The sequence below is a fragment of the Cyprinodon variegatus genome, unplaced genomic scaffold (genome assembly GCF_000732505.1).
Source record: "Cyprinodon variegatus isolate N-32 unplaced genomic scaffold, C_variegatus-1.0 Scaffold681, whole genome shotgun sequence".
Taxonomy (NCBI): Eukaryota; Metazoa; Chordata; class Actinopteri; order Cyprinodontiformes; family Cyprinodontidae; genus Cyprinodon; species Cyprinodon variegatus.
Window position 1 is genome coordinate 375,031 of NW_015151134.1, and position 23,510 is coordinate 398,540.

General features: G+C 37.0%; 3 protein-coding genes across 3 annotated transcripts in view; 1 reads left to right on the top strand and 2 right to left on the bottom strand.

Annotated features, from left to right (window-relative positions):
• The first annotated feature begins 112 nt into the window (after positions 1-112).
• On the top strand, positions 113-6,584 carry mmab (methylmalonic aciduria (cobalamin deficiency) cblB type). Its single transcript, XM_015394338.1, has 9 exons — positions 113-257; positions 470-525; positions 2,725-2,818; positions 3,393-3,450; positions 3,626-3,698; positions 3,772-3,869; positions 3,943-4,007; positions 6,228-6,287; positions 6,376-6,584. The coding sequence occupies exons 1-9, from the start codon at positions 154-156 to the stop codon at positions 6,458-6,460; spliced, it is 693 nt and encodes a 230-aa protein (XP_015249824.1). The 5' UTR covers positions 113-153; the 3' UTR covers positions 6,461-6,584.
• Positions 6,585-6,746: 162 nt separating this feature from the next.
• Positions 6,747-11,785, bottom strand: LOC107097252 (aldehyde dehydrogenase family 3 member B1-like). The gene is made up of 10 exons (XM_015394332.1): positions 11,649-11,785; positions 11,379-11,574; positions 10,542-10,652; positions 10,165-10,285; positions 9,995-10,080; positions 8,792-8,873; positions 8,338-8,727; positions 8,080-8,246; positions 7,029-7,128; positions 6,747-6,946 (listed from the first exon to the last, which is right to left on the bottom strand). Exons 1-10 carry the CDS (start codon positions 11,708-11,710, stop codon positions 6,747-6,749), a joined length of 1,515 nt encoding a protein of 504 aa, XP_015249818.1. The 5' UTR covers positions 11,711-11,785.
• Positions 11,786-17,724: 5,939 nt separating this feature from the next.
• ube3b (ubiquitin protein ligase E3B) overlaps positions 17,725-23,510 on the bottom strand; it is a 13,039-nt gene continuing 7,253 nt past the window's right edge. The window contains exons 16-27 of the mRNA XM_015394368.1: positions 22,305-22,419; positions 22,114-22,213; positions 21,901-22,020; positions 21,632-21,808; positions 21,447-21,557; positions 21,230-21,367; positions 21,062-21,127; positions 20,931-20,989; positions 20,640-20,822; positions 20,409-20,520; positions 20,231-20,323; positions 17,725-18,171 (exon numbers count right to left, since the gene is read on the bottom strand). Of these exons, the coding sequence (XP_015249854.1) occupies positions 17,980-18,171; positions 20,231-20,323; positions 20,409-20,520; positions 20,640-20,822; positions 20,931-20,989; positions 21,062-21,127; positions 21,230-21,367; positions 21,447-21,557; positions 21,632-21,808; positions 21,901-22,020; positions 22,114-22,213; positions 22,305-22,419 (1,466 nt within the window). The 3' untranslated portion in view covers positions 17,725-17,979. The remainder of the gene's footprint in view (positions 18,172-20,230; positions 20,324-20,408; positions 20,521-20,639; positions 20,823-20,930; positions 20,990-21,061; positions 21,128-21,229; positions 21,368-21,446; positions 21,558-21,631; positions 21,809-21,900; positions 22,021-22,113; positions 22,214-22,304; positions 22,420-23,510) is intronic.

The following is a 23,510-nucleotide window of genomic DNA, read 5'->3' on the forward strand; positions in this document are numbered from 1 at the left end:
ATTCTGACCAATCAGCGTCCGCGCTCCACTTACCACGTGATGAGTTGACCAATCGTGCGATGAAAACGAAACGCCTTCAAACTACGGACACAGTAGAGGGACAAAATTCGTAACTGGACAGCGCTCAGACGCAGCTGCTACATTTAGCTCGTTATGACATCGGTTATTATCAAACCTGCTCTCCTCCGCTGTTTGTTGCGGACACCGAGGATCATAAACGAATATCGGAAACATACACCTCTGATATTAGACCGAAGGTAAACTATAACTGACATGTTTAAAGTGCCGCCTTCTTTGACGCCTGCTTTCATAACAACAGAAGAGTCCTTGATGCAAACCTTTCATACTACTCTTATTTATTATTATTATTTTTATATATAATTTATACGAGACAGTGAATCCTAATACTTGCTTATTATATATAATTTCGTCTCTTTAACATTTTTTATTTATTATTTTTTTCTAATAGTTATGCCACTGGAGAAGAAAGGTCACCAAAAATATACACCAAAACTGGAGATAAAGGTAAATCCGCCCTGTGTAACAGATATGGTTGTTTTATACTTCTGCTGTGATGTGATCATGTATTCAGTCCCTGGGTTAATACTTTGTAAAAGTATCTTTGGCTCCATCCACTCTGTCTCTACCAACTTTACACATGTAAATTGAAAATGTGTCTTTCTTCTTTGAGAGTGTCTAGGCGATTATTACAAAATGTTGTCTATTGGATTTAGAATTGGACTTTGACTAGGCCATTTTAACACAAGGGTATGTTTTCATCATTAGATGGGGTCTTAAAGGTGTGTTGAAGCAGAGGGATGTTAGTTCTAACTATGTTGAAGATCCAAGTATCATTCAAATGGGTATCCCTGGGTCAGTTGCCTTGAACAACTTCTCTTCTATTTTTAAGCTGTTTTTGGCCTTATATCCTCCTTATCTGAACTCTCACTTGATTCCCTTAGCATGAGGCAGCAGCACCATGGTTCACTGAGGCAATGCTGAGGTTAGGTTGACTTGCACTATTAGTTTATCTGTATTTATGAACTTCTACTCAAGCCAAAAGGTTCATTTTTGGTCTCATCTGACCAAAGCACCTTTTCCTTCACTGTTGTGTCTGTTACACAACAATGTTGGGCAGATCGATCCAAAATCTCAATGATATTGATAAGTTGGTATTGGTATTTGATCGATACTATTGTGGTGAAATTGATGATTAAGTTTCAGATTCACTCTTTTAGGCACTGTTGCTGTTTTGTCAAAAAATGCACCTGTCAGTTTATTGCTAGGGCTGGACAATTAATTGCACCTGCAATATAATCACATTTTATCAAAGTGCAATTTTTACATTGCAAGAGCACTCACTTTTACTCACATCATATTTACCATAGTAACTAAACTAGGGCTGCAACTAACGATTATTTTGCAAATCGATTAATCTGTTGATTTTTTATTTTTCGATTAATGATGGGAGAGCCGAAGGTTACTTAAAGATTTTTTACTAGATTGAAACAGGTGATGCTAAAATGTTTCCATATGAAGAGTTCTGAATAGAGCATATTGACAATACATTTTTTTATCCTAACCGCAAAATGTTTATATTTTTTTTCATTTTGATATAATTACTGCTAGGTGGGCCGCTCTGTCAGCTAAAGGCATATTTTAGATTCTCTATACTAAATTAGTTTGATTATTAGTCATTAATCATTTAAGCCCTAAACTAAAGACTTTACCACTGCAGCCCTTTTGGTTGTGGTATGTTGTATATTTAAAGCGGGTTAACCGCTACACAGATTATTTCCATACTCTACATGTGTGCTAGAAGTGAGCACTTTCCTATGCAACATTAATGTCCAGTGACAATTCACTCCAACTGAAAAGACAAGCTATCAAGCTCATGAAAATTATAAAAATCTTCAAAGGAAAATCAAAATAGGAGCGCAATTGTGGTAAAAAATAAAAATAAAAAAATAACAATTTTGATTTTTGGCAAAATAATTCAGTCCGAGGTGCTGTTCTGTCTCAGTGGAAAAAGGCACAAACCATAGTTTTTTTTATTTATGTTAATAAAACGGTCACCTATAAATGTCCAAATGACGAAAAACACAATAAAACAATTAAAAGTCATCCTTTGGATGATAAAGCAAATGTAAATATAAAAAAATATATATCGGTATTTGTATCAGCAGAGGCGGACTTACCATACAGGCATAGTAGGCAACCGCCAGGGGCCTCAAACCATCATCAGGCCCCTGGCACTGTTGAAGACCTCCGCTATACAAGTTAAATAAGCAGTTGGTGCACTGAGGTTTGAGTTCTATGTGTATTTAGATTTGAATGCCACATGGTTTTTGTATTGAAGTATACCCAATAGCCCAAAATAAAAGTATGCAAGTATGACATCTTTGAGAAAAGTAGACTCTCTTTTGTGTGTGCCCAGGTTCTCCAGCATATACTGCTAAGATTAATATTTCTGGAAAACAATCAGAGAATGAGAGAGAATACTGATGTTAATTTTCAGATATTTTTGTGCTTCAAATCTCAGCTTTATAAGTTATTCAAGAAAACAATGTTTGAAAATTAAAACGATTAGTCATTTTGGTTCAAATCAAAATGACCTCCACTCTGTGTTGGTTTATTACATGTCTCCCTAAAATCAAATAAATGTTCATAATATGTATATTTAAAAAAAAAAACAATACAAACAGGTTTATTCCTTCTTTGTAGGTTTCTCCAGCACATTCACAGGAGAAAGGAGGCCAAAGGAAGATCACATTTTTGAAGCTTTGGGGAATACAGATGAGTTGTCATCAATAATAGGGTAAAATATGTATTATTACATTGAAAATTAATTTTATGCACATGGGTATTTAGAGTACTTTATCTTGTTAAATGGTTAAAATAACTGCATAGAATTGTGTCATCAGACAAGAAAAATAATTCTGCATATAATAAAACAATAAACTGCCTCAGAGCTCAATAAAATGTAAATGACAGTACAGAAAATAGAAATGATAATCATGCATAAAAGTGCTGACTATTCACTGATTCAGTGTTTGAGTGAGTTGGTATCAGTAATGTGATGTTCTTAACCTTTATATTTAAAGTCATCACCAGTATTTGTGATTTTTTTTTACTTGTTTTAAAGTAAAAAATGACTTATATCCTGCTGCTATAGGAAAACCAAAACTATTACTGAGGAAAAAGTATTTTCTCAGTTTCATTGAAATTTGAGTTGGTCAATGCTGTGAATGCTAAACGGTTTTAAAGAGAAAGTCTTTTCTTTCTTTCTATAGAGCTGTTGACAAACTAAAATGTCAGCAGTTCAAATTGAAATCCTTTTACTGGTAGTTTTTTAATCAAAGATTTTTCTGATATACCTTCTTCCTTTACAGATTGGCTCGAGAATTTTGCCTCGACAAAGGTCACATGTTCACAGGTCAGCTGGACAAGGTATGGTTTTCATGTGAAATGTATCTTGTGTCCTAAAACCGACCTGCACTCTGCTCTCCTGACTGTCAGGGAGAACAGTGCAAGTTGGTTTCAGCACAAAAAGCTGATTGAGGAGAAACAAAACTGAACAAGTGGCTTATCCAATATTTTTTTTTTGTTTGTTTGTTTATTGCAGATCCAGTGCGTTCTTCAAGATGTTGGCTCCAATATTGCTACTCCTCGATCATCTGCAAGGGAAAGCCATAGACGTATGCAAATACATGCTGGTCTGATCTCATTGTTTTTTCACTACTGATCTAAATTTCTTTTTTCCTAAACTAGAAAGAACAAAATTCACTCCTCAGGCAATCACTGACCTGGAAACGTGGATTGATAATTTTACGGAGGAACTCCCACCACTAAATAACTTCATTTTACCTGTAAGCATATTTCTGCTCCTTTAGATCTGTTAAAGATTAGATCATTGATATTGAGTATGTGTTTTTTTTACAGTCTGGTGGAAAAAGCAGCGCAGCTTTGCACCTAGCACGGACAGTCTGTCGGAGAGCAGAACGTAGGTCAGTTTCTGCACACACATTTGGAGTCAAATAAAAGCTGTCCAATGTCACTAAATAGGGATTGGATTTATCACGATTGCATACACAACTTCATGCACAAAGGTTGTGATCAAAAAACTAAATCGGCTTTAAAACGCGTTCCCTCACGCCAACTCTGACTCGTGTACGCACATTTTAGAGGAAAGGGGAAGACTCTGTGGTGAAGAACTGAATTCTGAACTTTCTATTTAAAACATCATAGATCAGGTCCTCATAAGCATTCCAGTGTAACTCCTCCTTCAGCCTGTGAGCAGCTCAAATCCCTTAAGTGCGAACAATATTCTAAGGATTGCTCACCATTACATCTCTTTCCCAGATGATGATAAACCGGGTGAGTTGTACCATAGATGAATACTGTTTATTAGTGCAGTTTAATGCTGCTGGAGGATTTTGAAAATAGAAGAATTTTGAGGGATCACCAAAATTTCTAGACCGATGATGATTACTGGTATATCAGCCAATCAGACTCCTTAGATCATTGCTGTTGGATCTATGTTCTGAGTATTGGAGAGTCTGGTCCACCATCCCTCTATATTAGGTAGTCAGTGCACGCTGCTCTGATGCACTAAACAACAGATGGGTAGCTGGGTGCACTGTACTGAAGGAATAGAATTAAATATAACCAGGGTGCTGGAAAAAAGGAGTTTAGCTGATTGTCGAACCTTGGCTTCAAGCGGAGCAGTTTGGTTTTCACCCTGGCTATGGAACACCCTTAAACATCTACATATAATAAGACAATGTAACTGACCTTTTTATCTCAAAGATAGCTACTTGGACAGCTTATCCAGATTGTTGGCTTTTTTAATTCTATTCATTGCATCTTTTAATCACTTCTTTAAACATCTTTAAATGTATCAATAATGCACAGTACTGCCTGCCACCTTGGGTGTCCTTATTGATAACAGTCCATCCATGACTCTGTTGCTATTCTTAATCTTTTTTGTCATGCCACTATTGCGGCTAGTGAACCTTTTTATCTTTATTTTATCTCTCCTCTCTGTGTTTGCAATTGTTAGCAATTGTCATCAGCTGGCTCATTTAAATACAGAGCGACTCTCATGTAGTGCTTTGCACGAACCATTTGTAGCTTAATGCAGGTGTGAGGAGAGCTAAACATGGCTAGATAAACCTGAAATCTATTTTACATACACACAGTTGTAGTATAAATTACAATCTTTGATAAATGAAATCACAGATCTTTATCTGTTTTTGGTAGAAATATTTCTCTAAATGACAAATAATGTAATAATATGTGTAGTAGAGTAATATAAACCAATTAGCCCATGACATGAATGTCGCTAATTGAGTCTAATGAAGTTATGGATTAAAAAGGGGCCAATGAAGACGTTAGCAGGGTGGAAGTTAATTGATCATTCTGTAAACAAACAAAACAGTCAGCTAATATATAAAGACAGATGCAGCGGATTTTAAACAGGTTATTAGAAAGGGCAAATGCTTAAAGAGGTGGAGAAAATAATAGCTCAGCCAAGATGATCACAAACTATCGGAAGAAAATTACTACACAAATAAATAAAACAATAGACACTAAAATTAGATGCCAGTATGCCGTGGAGCATGGTGGTGTAGGCATCATGTTACAGATACTGTGTAAAGTTATGGAAAAATTATAGACTACCCTCTATTTTTTCTTATTTGTTCATTGTATTCAATCGAATCTACCTTTATAGCAAATGTTGAATAAAAATTTGGTCGCCTAATATGTAACCTAAATAAAACTTAGAAAATTGGGGAAAGCTCAAATGTAAACATAGTTTCAACAACTCTTACTCGTGAACCTTTTGGGTTTAATCTTTGAAATGTGAATCCAACAGACATCTTGTTATAAAGTTGATTCACATGTTAAACATTAAACCCATAGGCTTTGTAATGGAAATTGGTTCTCTTTGAATTCTATGCCAACCCCAAGATTGTTTGGCTTTTTATTTCTAGAGACTGTTTGGATAATGTTGTTTCTCAGTGTTGCCGATCAGAATTTGACAGATTTATGATCTATATAGATGTCTTTTTTCAGGGTTGATTGCTGGATCTACTTCTGAACATCGGTGTTGTTGTTTTTTTGTTTTTTTTAACCTGTGTATAGGACCTTTGACGCTTCTACTCTGGATACATTTCTTGTTTTACCGTTGCCGTTTTCTAGATTTCTGTTTTTTTTCTACACAGTGTTGCTCCAATTGTGCGTTCAGGGGAGGCGGATCCAGATGTTGCCAAGTTCCTCAACAGGTCAGGATTATATGCTAAAAATACTTGGATTCAAAGTAAGCATCTGATAAAGCTAACAACTTTTCTTTTTTCTTTTTTTTGTACTTAGGTTGAGTGATTACCTCTTTACAGTTGCCAGATATGCAGCCATGAAGGAAGCCAAAGAGGAAAAGATCTACAGGAGACCTGAATGAACACATCTATTAATCAAAAGCTGTATTTCTACATTGATGGCTTCAGATACTTCTGTTGTGTTGACATTTTTACATTCAAGAGTGTTTTTAGTACAGACTAAATAAATCACTTAAACAGTGCATGTACAGTGACATTATTTTACACATTAAACACAGCAATGCATCATAAACCTAAAATAATTTAGATTAACCTTTAGACCCCACATTAATTAGAATCTCCCTCCCATGAGACTAGCTATGGATAAGTTCCATTCTGAGGGGCTTCTGCTAACAGTATTTGTGATAGTCACATGATCTGGCACCAGCCCTGGCTCTTCTGGGACAGCGTACAGGCCCATGTCATCAGAGACAGATTGCGGTCTTCATAGGGCGGGTAGCGCAGATAGGTGATGCACTCAAAGCGCGTTCCTCTGAGCAAGCATGCTTTTCTGTGTGAGAAGGAATCAAAGCTGTAGCGGCCATGAAAGGACCCCATCCCACAGGCACCTAGAAGGAAATGTTGCATGGATTGATGAAAATAAATATATATTTTTTTTACATGTCAGTGCTTGTAAAGTGGCCGACTTACCCACTCCACTGAATGGCAACGCCACCATCAGGCTCTGAAAGATGCAGTCATTAGAACAAAAGCTGCCACTAGAGGTCTCACTCATGAGTCTGGAAATGACCTACATTGAAATAAAGACAGATGCGTAAAGAGCCCCTTTGGTTTATGTTTTACAGATTTACATCCATCCATTGGCCTGTCTTGTTTTAAGGAGGTGAAGAAAAAAGAAAAACTCTGTATGCAGTGCTGAATTTTGCTCTAGAAGTCCAAAGGTTACAAAATTAGGCTAAGATATGCATACACTCCCAATTCCTAATCTGTTTATTGCCCATTAGCAGGTTTCACTTGTATTTTCCTTGGAACGGGCTTTTATTTATCATTCACAAATATTCAGAGCAGTTTGGATCCGGAACTTTAAAGGAATATCGTCAGCCTCTCTAATCAATTACAAAACCAGTTGTGTTTTTAGTTTCACCGTCTTGTAGGAATTACTCAGCTGTGCTCAAGAATCTCTGATCTTAATGCTCATTCTAGGTGCAACTCAGAAACCAAAGTCCAAGAATGCAATGAGCTGAGAATTGCTAAAACATAACGAAATGAGTGAAACATGTTTTACTTCTGCATTAAAGGAGGAAAGTCAAAACATTATTAAATAGTTTATTAATCCTCAATAGGGGAAATTCACCAATAGAACTTTCAAATTGCAACCTTCCTCAGCTAATCTACAGATTTATGAGCTAAGTTCAAAGCCAGGCCTGTGCCAGTAAAAAAAATCTACCATTTTAGTGGAGTTTTATTAATTAAACCCTTTAACGTCATAGAAGGCAAATAGCTGAGGTGCAACTTGCTTATTGACATTTATCCAAATATTAGTTGGAGTGTTTGTAAAAACGTGACCCTGTGTGGTTTATAGGAAATCCACATTCAAACTTGTATTCAATTATAGTCTTTAAATAGATTTTTACAACTTGATTCGGGGATTTATTTATGGAAGTTATCTAAAAAAAAAAAAAAAAAAGTCACACAGAAAAACCAAAAACCCAATATTATCATCTATGATGGTGTAATGTACCTTATTGTTTGTGGAATATGCATACACACAGAGAGGTTTCTCTTGCTTATTGATAAAAGCAATCGCCTCATCCACATCATTTACAGACAGTATTGGAAGAACTGGGCCGAAAACCTCCTGTTGCATGATGGGATCCGATTCCGCCACTTCTGCCAAAACTGTTGGAGCTTCAAGCCAAAATAAAAGGCAGAGCCTAATCAGATTCTGCATGTTTAAGTAGGTGACATTTTAGAGGGAGTCAGTGACGTAGGTCCTTACCAATATACTTCTCTGCCTCTGTCACCTGTCCACCAATAACCACCTTGCCAGATCTCCAAAGCTGCTCTCTTGTACGGTGGAAAACCTCCAGATTAACCATACGACCAAAGCTGCGGGACTCTCGCGGGTCAGAGCCGTAGAACTGCATTAGGCAGCATTTCAGGGCTTGCACCAGCCGTGCTTTGACGTCTGTGTGGCAGAGGATGTAACTGGGGGACATTATGCTCTGTCCAGCATTATGGAAACGTGCCCATGCAATACGCTGCACCGTGGTGGCCAGGTCACAGTGCTGGTCCACGAAGCATGGGTTCTTTCCTCCAAGAATCAGGGTGACTGGTGTGAGCGTACGAGCTGCAGCCACAGCTATCTTGTTTCCATCCTCCCTGTTTCCTAAAGGTCAGAAACAACCATTAAACCCATGAGATGTGTGTTAAAATGATGAAGAGGACGTTACCTGAGAAGCAGACATGGTCAAATTTAAGCTCCACGATCTCAGGCAAGTCACTGATGCCTGCAAGAATCACATGGAAGCATTCCTTGAGGAAAAACAAAAATGTTTTATCAGAGCTTTTCCCTCAAATGTTATCCTTCCTGTTGTTAAAGCAAACTGAAAATAAATCATAGTTTGATAAAGACAAAAAACAAGCAAGACTGACTGTATACATCTTATTACATCATCTTTCTCCAATGTTGGTTATATATAGATTTTTTTAGGTCACATTTATGAGGCAAGCTTTGATCCAACAGCCATTAGGACAATTAATTCTTGTATAGCTTAGGAAAAATCTAAAGTTTTCTAATAAATCTGAAAACTGATCAGTGAGCCTCGGACCTTTCTGCTTTTAGCTGTGCGCCACCTATATCAGCCACTGTTTAATGACGGTGTCCATATTACCTTAATATAATACATATTTATTTTTATCTACTTCCTTCTATTTTACTTTTATACATCAACTGCTGACGAAAAAAGTTTCCATATCATGATCTTAAGCAAGAATGTCAGATTCAAAATGTTTGTACCATGATAAAGTTGGGGTCAAGAAAACAATCATACTTGATATACTGCTACAAATTTTCATTTTTTTTTTTTTACCATATAACAGTTTTGAACCCATCTTATTGTTTTATCTCCTAGCTTGTCTGTTTTCCTTTTTTATTTTAATTTTACTTGTACTTGTTAAGCACTTTGATGATCATTGCTATTATAAAGCCCTTTATAAAACAAAGGGGCTATGGTACAGTATATTATGAGAATAAATTCAGAAAAAAATCAGAAAGAATTCAGAAAAAAAAAATCACTTTTGAGACATAAAAACACAATATTTTGACAATTTCAAGCACTTTTACAAAAACAAATAATTGAACACAATTAACAAACAACAAAAAGTTAAAAAAAAGAACCACTGAACATAACTCATCCCAATGCATTTTGGCTCAACTGCTATTTTTGAATTTCTTTTTTTATTTATTGTGTTTTTACCCCCTTTTGTTTGTTTTCCTTTAGATATTTGAAGGAATTTCCATAAATGTTACAAAATAAAAACAATGAAGCAGCAAAATTATTCCTCTTTGAAACTTCAGTAATCCCCCTCCTACGTTATACATTATCCGACTCTTTTTGGGAGGTGAAATTGCATTGAATAACTGGCTTACTTACATTATCTAAGTAGAAAGGAATTAGACGATGCAGCAGCTCTGCTGTGTGCACGGTGTGCTCAGAGGGACTGAGGAGAGCACAGTTTCCTACATTAACGGCAAAAACATCGGCTGCTGTGAGATTCTCCTGAATGTGCTGTGTTGTGTTTACAAAACTGTTCTCCTGCTTACCGGCTGCAATTGCTCCAACCAGAGGAACCAAACACATCTGGACAGGACAACACCAGGTCCCCATGATGAACACAACTCCCAGTGGCTCATTGACCACCAGACACTCATCCAAGCATGTGGACTGCACAGGTTCAAAATTAGAGTACAGGTGAAAATATTTCTATATATAGCCAAGGAAAAGACTTGAATTCTTAAAAGGTCAATGCAACTTATTCTTAATCTGCTTTGTTGGACCAAGTACAATGGATTTCATTGTGGAAACCAGACTGGAATGTTTTCCTCCCCCCCTAAAAAGGTTGTGTAAGCCTTAAATAATCCCAATCTATTTGCTATGAAGATGTTTTGGAGAAATAAGGCAACCCAAACAGGTTTCTCACCAGATTCTTTTCCACAGACTGAGGTTCCATCCACTTTTTCAGATTGTTGATGGCATGAAGAGCCTCATTCTTAACCATGATCAGCTCAAAAACGACCGTCTCAAACCTTGGCTGGTTGAAACAGAAAGAAAACAGTGAATCTATGCGATGAGACAAACACTTTATATCTCCATTTTCAGGTACATTTCCAGGTACATCTAAGTGACCAGTTTTTCGTAATTAAGTTTAAAAGTTGGAACTCAGTCATATTAAATTGAAGCATGTTTTTCATTGAATTTTAGTGACTGTGGCTAAATCATGCAATCCAGCCTCAGTCAGTAAGTTAAAAATATTTTTTCAGCGTCCTTTTTCCTGTCATTAAACTTTCAGTTAGTGGTATTGGATTAAGCTCTTTGTGAGCAGTCTGTTTCTTGCAGCAATTACCATTTGTGGCACATTCTTGTGGATGGCGTTATCTTGTTTCCTATTTTGCACTTTTAGACAATTCCCTAACATCAGCCAATGTTGGAGCACTATGAACTGTTATACAGCCCCGTCTGTGTATGGCAGGCTTCATGAAAAACAAATCATCAGGACTTCAAACTTCCAATTTTTTTACTTCATAACCCTGCCATAGCATAACATTTCTTTGTTTAAAAACAATATGCATTGGTCAAATGTAATATTATTGCTTTTTAAGAAACAGAAATTTGGGCTTTCCTTTGCTGTAAGCACCAATAATCCTTATGTTTCAAATTTCCTTCTGAGTTTGAGCAACAAAACAACAATTTATTAGGAATCAGAAGTAAACCACTCATTTGTTCTCACTGAATGTTTGAAAGAAGACAGACAATGTACCTTATGAAGGTCCCTTCCAAGAGCATCCACAAAGTCACACTCATGCTCCTCTATCATTCGTACCACAGCCTCCAGCTGGGCCAGTCTGAAATCTTCCTTCAGGGTGCGTCCAGCCTGAAAGGCGATTCTTGCCCTCCTCAGCAGATCCACACACTCCAGAGGGTATGTTCTTAAACAGGGTTCTCCCAGCCTGGTCCTGGAAGAACAAACTACTGTCAGCATGATTGTGGTCATTCTCAGGAACATTTCCAATCTACATTACCACTATACCTTCTGCAGGTTAGACGACCATTCCTCTGACAAACATAGCATGCTCTGATTTTCCCACTCATGTTTTAAATCGAGTCAAAGAATAAGCAGTGTTGATTTACCTTCTTTAAATGGGCTCATTTAAAGTTAAGCCTCAGCACCCACTCAGTAAAAATCCCCACTGGCAGGGAGGATAGTAGAAAATCCTAACAACTCCAGCCAATCAGGTGATGCATATAAACTAACAGTGCTGCAGACTGACCTCCAACCACCCTAAAGGCCACAGATTCTTTTTTATAATCCCATTTATTTCTAGGAATTAAAAATTTAGAAATATTATAAATGCAGATGTCTTCAAAGTGAAATGAATTTACCTGCGTAGGGCTTTAAACCATCGGGTTGGAGATGGACTCGGTGGGCTGCTCATCATGTTACAGTTTACGCTGAGACAAACAAATGCAGCAGAAAGATGGAAAATCTTCACAAGGAGAACTTCTGTTCACCTCTTTGTGGCGATAAACACGGCCCAGGAAGTGAGCTGGTGGGAGACGTTTGACTCATGCGTGCGCATTTACACCATAATCCCCCATGGGTGGTATTTAGAGAAAGAAAAAAAAAACACAAGGTGAATAAGGACACAACTTCAGCCTAGCAGCATGTCAGTCAGCCAGTGGTTCAAACAGGTGTTTTTAATCAAGAATTAATCTGAACTGAGAAAAAAAAAAAACACTACATGCATTTGCAAGATTTCAGTAGTATAAATCTTGATTCAACAAGCAGTTATTTTTAAAAGTCTCTTTTACAAACAAGGATAAAAAATAAATCTTAACATTGTTGTGTTGCCAGCTTTGAGGAACATATATATTTGACAGGAGGCACAGAGAGGATTGGAGCTTGTTTTTTTATTATCATTTAATGTAAATAACAACACAAGGGGAGCTGGGCCCTCTTTCACAAAATAGGTTTAGTGGAAATCTAAAATAAGTTCTGGGGTAAATTGTAAACTCTTCCATTTCAGAAAGCAAGGAAGTCATTGCCCTAAGTGAAATTAAGACAACTACTGTACTCTCTGTAACAAGAGTTGTTTGGAGAGACTGAGTATTCCCTTCTTTATAGCTAAGATCTGCACATGCAAGCTTGGAGATGTAACGTCCTTTTCTGGAAGGACCTGTTGAGGCTGAAGATATCTTCATTGGGAGAGGGTGATAACAAATTAAAATGTGCTTTAAAAAGACATCACATTTTATAATTTTTAGCTAGTACTAAATTGGATTCATCTGGATGGGTTTCCATGTTACTGCAATGTGTACAGTATTTTACAATTTAAAAAGTATCAACTTTAAATCTATATCTAAATATTTTAAAAACCTTTATAAGATATATTTCCGCACCTCCATAACTATATATAAATGTTACATTTATTTTGTAACTCATTTCGATTTTTATCTTATTTATAAATCTACATTTAACAAATATACGTTTAATATAAATATACAGCTTATATAGTTAATTCAAATTTTAAATCTCCCCAAAACAACTGTCAGTAAACAGAAACTGACTAAATGTAATCCATCAATTGTTATCAGTCCTTCTCATTGGCTGCAAATAATGGCCTCATTGCAAAATACATCCCTTGTCTATCCAACATTCATATAATATGATTCCGGATCAGAGTCTAGTTTCTCGTTTTGATTCTGGTTGCGATTGATTTAGATATTTTTATGAGGACGGGTTAGAAAAGGATACGTGTGTTAAATGACCTAATCAGGAATCTATCTGCTTGTAATAGTCTGAACGTGAATGTTTTTGCCTTTTTAATTTTAACAGAAATCAGGGTTATTTTCAAAAATAGTAATATTATTAACAGGGGTTTTTTCACAGGGTTAGACTTTTGAGAGACCTTTATATTTAAAAACTTGACTGCTGGCGCTTTAACTAAATAACCTATACAATATTACTTCACTTACCAGATTCTGTCTGCAGTGCAGTGCTATGCTGAGTGTTGGAGCCGGAGGAAAAAGCGGAAGCGGCTTATAAGTGTCCTGTCAAAGAAGCTATCCCCAACATCATTTATCTTCCATACATTTTTCACTACACCTTAATTCCAACCAATTGATATATTTATTTCACTGAAAGGTGAACAATGGGATTTTGCCATTCAGTTAGAGGGTTTAGTTTTAATAAAAAATAATTTAATTAAAATACAGCTAATTTTATACCAACTGCTTTTTCATGGCAACAGTTAAGAAAAATATTTTGCAGAAGCTGGTGTTTTGGACCTTTAAAAATATGAGAGATAGCTGATGGTTCAATCACAGGGGTTGTTGATGTAACATATGAGGCTGTCCTGACGCAAGCCTGGAAAAGTTTTATCCTTTGCTTGAGCAAAACCATCCTGAGGATTCGACTTAAAGAAACTGAAAGAAGTCGACAACTTGTGTGATGAAGCACCACAGCCTAGATTTGAAGAAACCCTTGAGCAAGCCTCATGTCAACTCACTTTGATACATTTCATTGAGTTCCTACCTCAGAGGATACAATGGTCCCCTCTTAGTGTTATTAATGCTTTGCGTGGATATTGTTGGGATTTCTCCAAATCAAACATCAAGAGAAGGATAGTGGATGATGCATCATGCAGAAAACACGGCCTTCATTCCATGGTGCTTAAAAATTGGAGCCGTGACCAGATAATATTTCACTGCAGAAAAGAGATCTCAGTATCTAAGACAGATCTGGAAAATATTAAGATCTACAAACACATGGAGCAGAGCAGCACAGGAAAAAAGGTCAAAAGTTTTTTAGAATTGATGGAGAAAAGTTGGGTAAACCCCTAACCCCAATTTAATTTACATATTATTACTCTTTCTGGAGGAATCCCCAAACACAGCCATGGTTTGCTGCAAACTCACCAGGCTGGAGAGAAAGCCTATAAGAGTTCAACAGGAAATTTAGAAAAAAGGATCCCCAAAAACTATGTTCCATAACACAATGAAAAAACAGAACTTGAATGCATTCTCAAGCATAAAAATCATAGAGTAAGACTGAGAAAAGAAATAGGTGGTCTTGTATTTTGGTCTTGTAAAGTATATATATATATATATATATATATATATATATATATATATATATATATTTTTTTTTTTTTTTAAATGTCTTGGTTCATCCACTTGTTCCACTGCGTTGGGCAATTTCTAATCCAGATTACAGGAAGATAACATGTCTGCTGGAACTGTGCTGAAGCAAATAGTGAGGGAGGACATAGTGGAGTTACAGATGTGGTGTTTGACAGGATTATCAAATGCTTAAGAATAAGATGGTGTTTACACTCTCTGGAGAGACACACTATTGTCGAGGAAACAGACTGGAACAAAGTAAAACAAGTAAACAAGTAAAATCTTCCCAGAAAAAGGGAAAAATGCAGAATCTTTTACATACTAACCATGCCAGTCAGAACCAAGCCACAGGTGTTGTTAGTGAGGATACAGATGTCATCTATCTGTAATGTGGCACTCATAGTCAGAAACCTTTTCCAGCTCCTTGTGGTTGACCTATTCGATGCTCTTGTTGGCACACATGCTTTCACAGGTTGTGATAATGAGGGAAAATGGGACATTATTAGGACCACAAAACTTTGGGAACATCCTGGTATGTATGAGAGAAATTAAACGGCAATAAGGAGCCATTGGTCTGCTGGATTCTTGCAGCATCATCAGGCATATGTCTTGTCAATTTAGATGATGCCCTGCAATGAAAGAGGAGTGGAGACTTACATACCCTCTTTAATTGTATAACTGGGCCTCTTTCAGTTGGCCGACTGGGGATCGAAACTACACTGTAAAAACGATCTAATCTTAATTCTTAAATTAAGTGTACATACCCTTAATTTGTGTAGGTAAATGAGATAGTTTGCAAATGGAATGAGGATTTTGACTCTTAAAATAAGATAATTCAATAATATTCTCTTGAAATAAGACAATGCAATTGTGTTTTCTTATTTTACATGTAAATTATCTTGTTCCATTGGCAAAATGTCTCTTTTACCTCCTCAATCCAAGAACAAATGCATTTATTTTAAGAAAAACATGATTTATCTAGATTTCAATTGTTTTTCCAGTGTAGGGATCAAAAACTGTAAAGTTTAGCTAGGGTTAACATTTTAAATGTTCTAATTAATGCCAAGCCTTTATGATGATGAAGGTTTTTGACCCCACAAACACAAGCACATTCTAAAGCACAGTAACAGCACCCAGACATGGTGGCAGCAGCATTCTGATCAGGGAATTAGGGCTGTAGCAGTACTATTAAAACACACAAAGCAGATGCGATAATGAAAGGTTATCACTTCAAAATTCCTCAGTTTGCCTAAAATGAGCAGTAAGTTGTTTTAAAAAAAAATGGACAGAAGTCGGTGTTTCAACAGCACAATGATCCCAAATGTAGACGGGCAGTACCAGGAAACCAAGGTCATATGGCTGATAGGGGAAGGCTTGGGTGATCCAAAGTGATCCCACACAAAACTATTTGCACCATTCAACCATTGATCTCTACAGACAGCCTCAATCCTACTTCAAATTCATGGAATATGATTACAGTGTGCCAATAAATCAATACCTTTACCATTTCTGCTAAGAAGTGCGTCCAAACCTCCAGCCAGATACACCAGAAGATATTTGATAGACATATAAAGCATTTCAATTTGCATATAGATAACTGACATTAAACCAACTACTGGGACCTATATGTATGGATTTAATGCTGTTTGTACAGTTTTACACAAAAGAAAAAAAAATTAAACTTGTGCAACCAATTATATTTTCTTTAAAAATCACTCGTTGAGTGCTACATGATCACATCAGACTCCTTCAGATGTGCTTTTAAAAGTTCAAAATGAATGTTATTCATAATTATACGTAGTGTATGTAAAATTTCCACCAGCCCTATACACACATTCACTTTTTAAACACGTTAGAGGCCATAGTTCAAGTAGTTAGAAACAAATTGTCATTCATAACAGAAAACCTATTCTTGCATATTAAAGAAATTGAAGATTTTAAAATGTTTCTTAAAATCGTTGAGTCAAAGTGGGTTGTTTTTTTCTGATTACGTGACTTTTTGGTGTAAAACCCTGTTTGAAAGAATATTCAGACTCATACCAGTGCCACATTTTCAAGGGAACGCCATCCAATCGGGTCATTGTATTTGGTTGACAAGTCAGTCTGTGACATCATTTTAAAAGGTCTTCAGAGGGAGAGATGGCTTAAAGAAAAATGTCCACAGAGTTCAGAGAGATTGACAGTAAAACCACCATGGTTGTTACAGTTTGTACTCTGTCCGTTTTAGAGAAGAAGTCCAGGACCACAGCCCAAATATCTATGGCTTTTTCTTCCAAAAAGTGGTAGTTCGTTAAGAGTTGAAGGAAACTACACGTACTAGAATGTGGTAATGGTTAGACATGAGGCACTCAGCATTAATATGAGGTGGAGCAAACATGGTTTTCTGGTATAAAATACATACAAGACTGATCTACTTCATGATTTAAAAAGTAAGTGTTAAGAAGAGATGTAGTACATAGGACAGATCTGCTCTACCCAGAAGGTAAAAACATTGACAAATTATTTTCAGTTCATTTTCTTTTCTTAAAGGTAACTGATGCTACAGCAAGGACATCTTTATATCAAATAACAGCAATGATTATACTCTGAGTAGAACTGAGGGTGATGCTTGACTCTCAGACATACACAGAACAGAACAGATCTCAAGGGTCAATCAGTTTCCTTTTAGCAAGTTTAAATGATCCTCCAGAGGGTTATTAATGCCAGGCCAAGGCTTTGAGTACGCTCTTTGTTTTCTCGGAGGTTAAAGACACGGATTTGTCTTACACACAAAAAGAAATGAACATTTTTGAAAATGCATTTTCCGGATTCATCAGACGTGACAACATATCAATAATGATCAGTCGACTTTGTTTCTGATGGCTTGCTTTGCATCCGTATTGCTTTCCAGTTGTGTTAAAGTGGTGGCCTCAGATCAAAGAGTTATTCTGTTAAGCCTGAGAAATGGAGATTAAACTAGTGGTATAATTGTGTGTTACTATGTCAAATATATGAAATGCCCATTCGTTAAAAAAAAAAAAAAAAAAAAAACGTTACTGCCTAGCAGGACCAGCTTCCACTTTGAGACACAGAGCAGGTTTAACTCCGTCAGAGCTCATCCAGGTGGCACTGAGGCCAAAAAGAGATTATGTCTTTCATCCTCCATCTTCTTCCTTTAACCGATGGCTTTTTAATGCGCCTCCTGCTCACCTTTTTTTTTTTTAACACATCCACTCTGAGCAGATTGTCCCAAAGCAGAGTTAGGAGAGCTCGAAGCCTGTATTCATACTGATGGCGTAGCGCAGTTTGTCACGCAGGATGCTCTTTTTGCTGTAGTTGGGCAGCTTGAGAAGATTGAAACACGTAGACGAAGTAGGAAGTCGACCACCGGGCTCCTTCTTCCGGATCGTGAAGAAGCCCCTAAGGACACTGCCGAGGGTATCCCCTGTGTCCTAAACACAGCAGACAAAATGTAAACATTTAATAAAGCCATCAATGTGCATAAATCATTTTTTTCTGAGCATGTCTCACAGGTATTTGATGGATTTTTTTTGTGGCCTAAAAATATGACTGAGACCCTTTTTCCCCATTTTCTTCCTATGTCAGGAAATATGTTCTGCACAATTCATCGAAAAACAACAAATGTAATCAGATAAACAAAGCGCAATAACCTGTTTAAAGCATCTTTTAATCATGTAGAGCATTAAGTCACATCAGACATCTTTTATAGGGAATTTAAGATATACTTTTTGCTGACATTTTTCCCTGTTTCAACTTTTACTTAGAGCAGTAGTTTGCAGAAAGGTAAGAAAGCCTGAAAATATATAGTATCATTAAATGTATAGTATTATAAAAATATCGCAGTCATTTCTGACCCAAAAAGAGTCTGCTCCAACTACTGATGGTGGTTACAGGGTCCATCAGTCAGTTTAGAAGGAAAGTGTAAACTTTTAAGCGCTACAGTAGATATGCAGTGCCTTGTGAATGTATTCTGCTCCCTTTAACTTTGGGACCTTCTGCCGCATTTCAGGCTTTAAACATAAAGATATTAAATTGTATTTTTTTTTTGTGAAGATCCATCAACAAGTGGAACAGAATAATGAAGTGGAACAACATTTAATGGATATTTTAAACTTTTTTTAAGAAATAAAAAGCAGAAAATTGGATGCACAAAATGATTCAGCCTGGAGTTAATATTTTGTAGTGCCAGCTTTTCCTGCGATTACAGCTGGAAGTCACTTTGGATATGTCTCTATCAGTTTTGCACATGGAGAGACTGACCCATTCTTTCTTACAAAACAGTTGGAGCTCAGTGAGGTTTGATGGGGAGCGTTAGAACAGCAGTTTTCAGTTCTTTCCACAGATTCTCGATTAGATTCAGGTCTGGACTTTGACGTGGCCACTCTAACACCTGCATATGTTTACCTGTGAACCATTCCATTGTAGATTTTGCTTTAGGTTTTGGATCATTGTCTTGTTGGAAGATAAATCTCAGTCCCAGTATCAGGTCTTTTGCAGAATCCAACAGGTTTTCTTCCAGAATCTTCCCTGTCCCTGCTCAAGAAAAGCAGACCCAAACCATGATGCTGCAACCACCGTGCTTAACACTGGGGGTGGTGGGTTCAGGGTAATGAGCTGTGTTGCTTTTTAACCAAAAATAACGTTTTGGATTGTTGCCAAAAAGTTGGATTTTGGCTTAATCTGACCAGAGCACCTTCTTTCACATGTTTGCTGTGTCTCCCAGGTGCCTTATGAAAAACCTTAAACAAGACTTTTTATGGATATCTTTGTGAAATGTGGTCGGCGTCTCAGCTGCATCTCTGATCAGTCTTCTTCTTGTTTGATCTGAAAGTTTAGAGGGTCTTCGTAGATTTGCAACAATCTGATACTGCTTCCATTTCAACATAATCCCTTGCATAGTGCTCATTTGGATGTTTAAAGCTTGGAAAATCTTTTTGTATCCAAATTCGACTTTAAACTCTCCACAACAGTATCTTAGACCTGTGTTCCTTGTACTTTGTGATGCTCTCTGTGCTTTAAAAGACCTCTGAGATTAAAACAGTACAGGTTCATTAAGACTTGATTACACAAGTCTCTCAATTTTAATTATCATTATCAGTCATTTAGGTCAACACTGGATCATTCAGAGACCCACACTAAACTTTTGGAGAGAGTTTGCTGCACTGAAAGTAAAGGGGCCGATAATTGTACATGCCCCCTATCTTCAGTTTTTTATTTGTAGCCAAGAAATTTTGTTACACTTCATGATAGTTTCCAACTTATTCGTACAGAAAAAAATTCTGACTTTATTTTCCGACTTTATATTTCTATGTTTGAAGCCTGAAATGTGACAAAAGATAGAAAAGTTTAACCGGTCCAAATACTATCGAAAGCCAGTGTAACTTAAGAGAATCTGGTACAAGATGGAAATGTGCAGAAAACTGCAGCTTTTTCCAGCCTTTCCCACCCAAAACTCAGAAGAAGCCTCATTGAACCCATGATACCGCATACCTGATCGTCTGAAACTTCCACGCAGCGGATGGAGAAGGGTGGTTTGAGGTAAGCAAACCCTAGAAGAGGTGGCCTTGAGCAGCTGGTAACAAACTATGAAAACATATTTAAAAAGCAAATAATAGTAAAATCACTGTGTTTGAAAACATTTAATTCTGTAAAACAAACTGAAACCTACTTTAAGGAACATGGCCCTCTCTTCAGCATTAAAGTCACTGGACAGGATGTCCCACAGCCAGATGATGACACGGTGGCTGCTGTGGAAACCTCCATAGTAGACTGTGTGCTTTCTGAAAGATGCAGGAAAAATGATGATAAGCATTTAAAACTGGCCCAATAAACAGAAAAGAAATTTTGTTTACCTCAGAATGACAAAAAAAAAAAAAGAAAAAAGAAAGACTCTGCTTACTTGAGGTCATCGAGATCAATCTCAGCGTTATCCCCTGAGATGAGCCGCTGCACCTCAGGCGTGGAAAACATGTGCAGCCATTCTGGGTTAATGATGCTGCGGAAGCCCCGGATAAAAGCGGCCGTTTGCTCCTTAATCTGTGTGTGCATCCGGAAGTGAGCCATCAGGTGGATGTAGCTGATCCTGCAGTTGAGGGTGAATATGACATAAGGGTTTGACTGTGACTTGGCAAAGGAAACTTTTACAACCCAGACACATGTTTTCAATAATGGAATTCATATTTTAATATACTTGTTCTCATTGGTGACTGGCATAGTTTTTCCTCCAGGTATCAACTCGTGACAGACAAGCTGTAAAGAACACATGCACTTTTAGATACTATTTGATAGAACACCTGCTATATATTTCAATAAAGTATTTACCTGCCCCATAACATCCTCATCATAGGACAAAGTCAGTCCTAGATCTCCGACATCACCATCGTAGCGCTGAAAAAAAAAAAACGCTTTACAAACTAAGTTGGAAGTAAAGAGGAGGACATATTCCACTTTTGTTCCAGACTGTTTATAAGCCAATTAACTGACTCTGACCTTAATGGAAGTAAGGTTTTTGTAAAACTCAGAATCCAGAGAGGGAAGCTCATCTATGGAGCTGTAGAAGGTACTATGGTGGTGGCCCAGGACTTGACTGAGGAAGAACGATGCAAAGGGAACATCCACAACAATGCCCTGGGAACACAAACAAACTAATGATCCCATAATTCAGAGAAACAAACCCAGAAATGACCACTTCAAGCAATAAAATTACCTCATAAACAGCTTTACCAAGCATTTTCCCAACAAACTCAAAGAGCTGCAAGTGGTTCTCGTGGATGTAGGATGTGGGTGACGGGTACAACCTTTCATTTCCACTTGTAGTCTGGAAAATCAAGGCAAAAGCTGCAGAAATAAGATAGCTAGAGAAAAACAAAGTGGACCGTTTGTCTGGCTTACCTTGAAGAGATTGAGTGCAGGATTAAAAACTTTTTTAATGATCTCCTCTAGAAACTCTTTGAAGACTCCATCCTGATCGATTCCAGCCTCGTCCACTCCAAGGTCATTGACAAACTTCACACGAATAACTCCCTTTATGGAATTCACCGGTAACCGGCGGAGCTGGTCATATCCGTCCTTCATAATGGGAATTCAAGTTCAATTCAATTATTAAGAAAACAACAAAAACAAAATATGTAAAAATGAACGTGCATTTTTCTGCTGCATACCTCCAGCATCCGTGAGCGGCGAATAGTGATATGGGTGACATGTGGAGAAGCTGAGCTGGTTTCTACCAACCCTAAACTTTCTTTTTCCTTTGTGACGATGTTTCTGAACAGCAGCACTCTCTGAAATCACAAAGGCAGGAAATTTGATACAAACAATGCAAAAAAGAAAATAGATACGGCAAATGCTTGATCTGAAAAATCCCGTTTACTTACATTTTTATGCGGTATAACATGTGGGATGTACTGCAGGAGAAGCTGGGCTCTTTTTTTCCCTTTTTCCAGCTCTTGAAACAATAAGCTCGGCTTCAGATCCCTGAATAGAACGGAAAATGAATTCATCACGAAATGGGAAATCCCAAAATTGGAAACCATTATGAGAGCTGACAGAGCCTTGAACTATTTACTTGCGAAGCCAGTGGTCATCAGGGGTAAACCTGCGCCTGCAGTCCCGTTCATACAGCACCATCAGCCAACCATGAACGCTATGAAAAAGCTCCAGTTTTTCTCCCTTTGCATTTTCTATAAAGCAAAAAATGTATCAAAAGATGTCACAGTGCTCACAGACCTTAGTTCCTTGATTTTCTTCCATTATTTTTTTTACAAAGTCACGCATTTTACATTTTACAAAAACACGCATAATAAATGTATGACATATATTTCTAAAGCTCAGGATTTACATATGAAACCTTAAAAAAACAGCTCAGCTGTGAACTTGATCCTGCTTTTCCAGGTTTTCCCTCAGTCACACCACACAGCCTCTATTAGCCATGGATGAAGATTGACTTCCTTCTTATTCATGCAGGTTTCAACAACATGGAGAATGTATGATACATTATAAGTTTTTCTTCTTGTGAATAATGGATATGAAATCAATAAAGCTTTACCAGAATTAAAGATTAGTCATAACTCTAATGAATTATTATTTATGCAAAAATCTTAATATGCATGTTTTATGTTATTTGATGATGTGACCATATGGTCATAATGGAAAGACAAAAATTGAAATTTGGCTATTTCAAATTCCCCCTAAGTCATCTTCTAATTGGTTGATCAGATCTTCTCTGAAAGCTTAAAGATTTCCATGAAAAATGTAACTGGTCAAGTGGTTTCATCAAAGGTATTCAGCCCATTTCTGACCAAGCCTTATCCCCACGAGTGGAGATGCTCTGGTTATAAACATTTTTGCTTTTCCACAGACCGAATTGATCTATAATAAACTTTGGGTATTTAATCCGTTTTAAGCGCTAGAAGTTGAGTGCTTATTTCCTGACTATTATTTTTTTCCTTAACTTGTAGTTAATTAGTTTATATATAAACTGTGATTTCTGATCTTATTTTTTCTCTTTTTTTCACTCAGGTTGATTCCTCTCATAATCTTAGACTGGTGTTTGATTTACTGCCGTTTTAAAAAAAACACAAACAAAACGTGAAAAAAATGCATTCATTCTCTGGTTTAACAGAGAAATTATGAAACTGACAAAACAGCAGCAGTTTAATCTCGAATTGGATGGATGGACGGATAGAATGACGAGTGGATGGATGGATGGATGGATGGATGGATGGATGGATGGATGGATGGATGGATGGATGGATGGATGGATGGATGGATG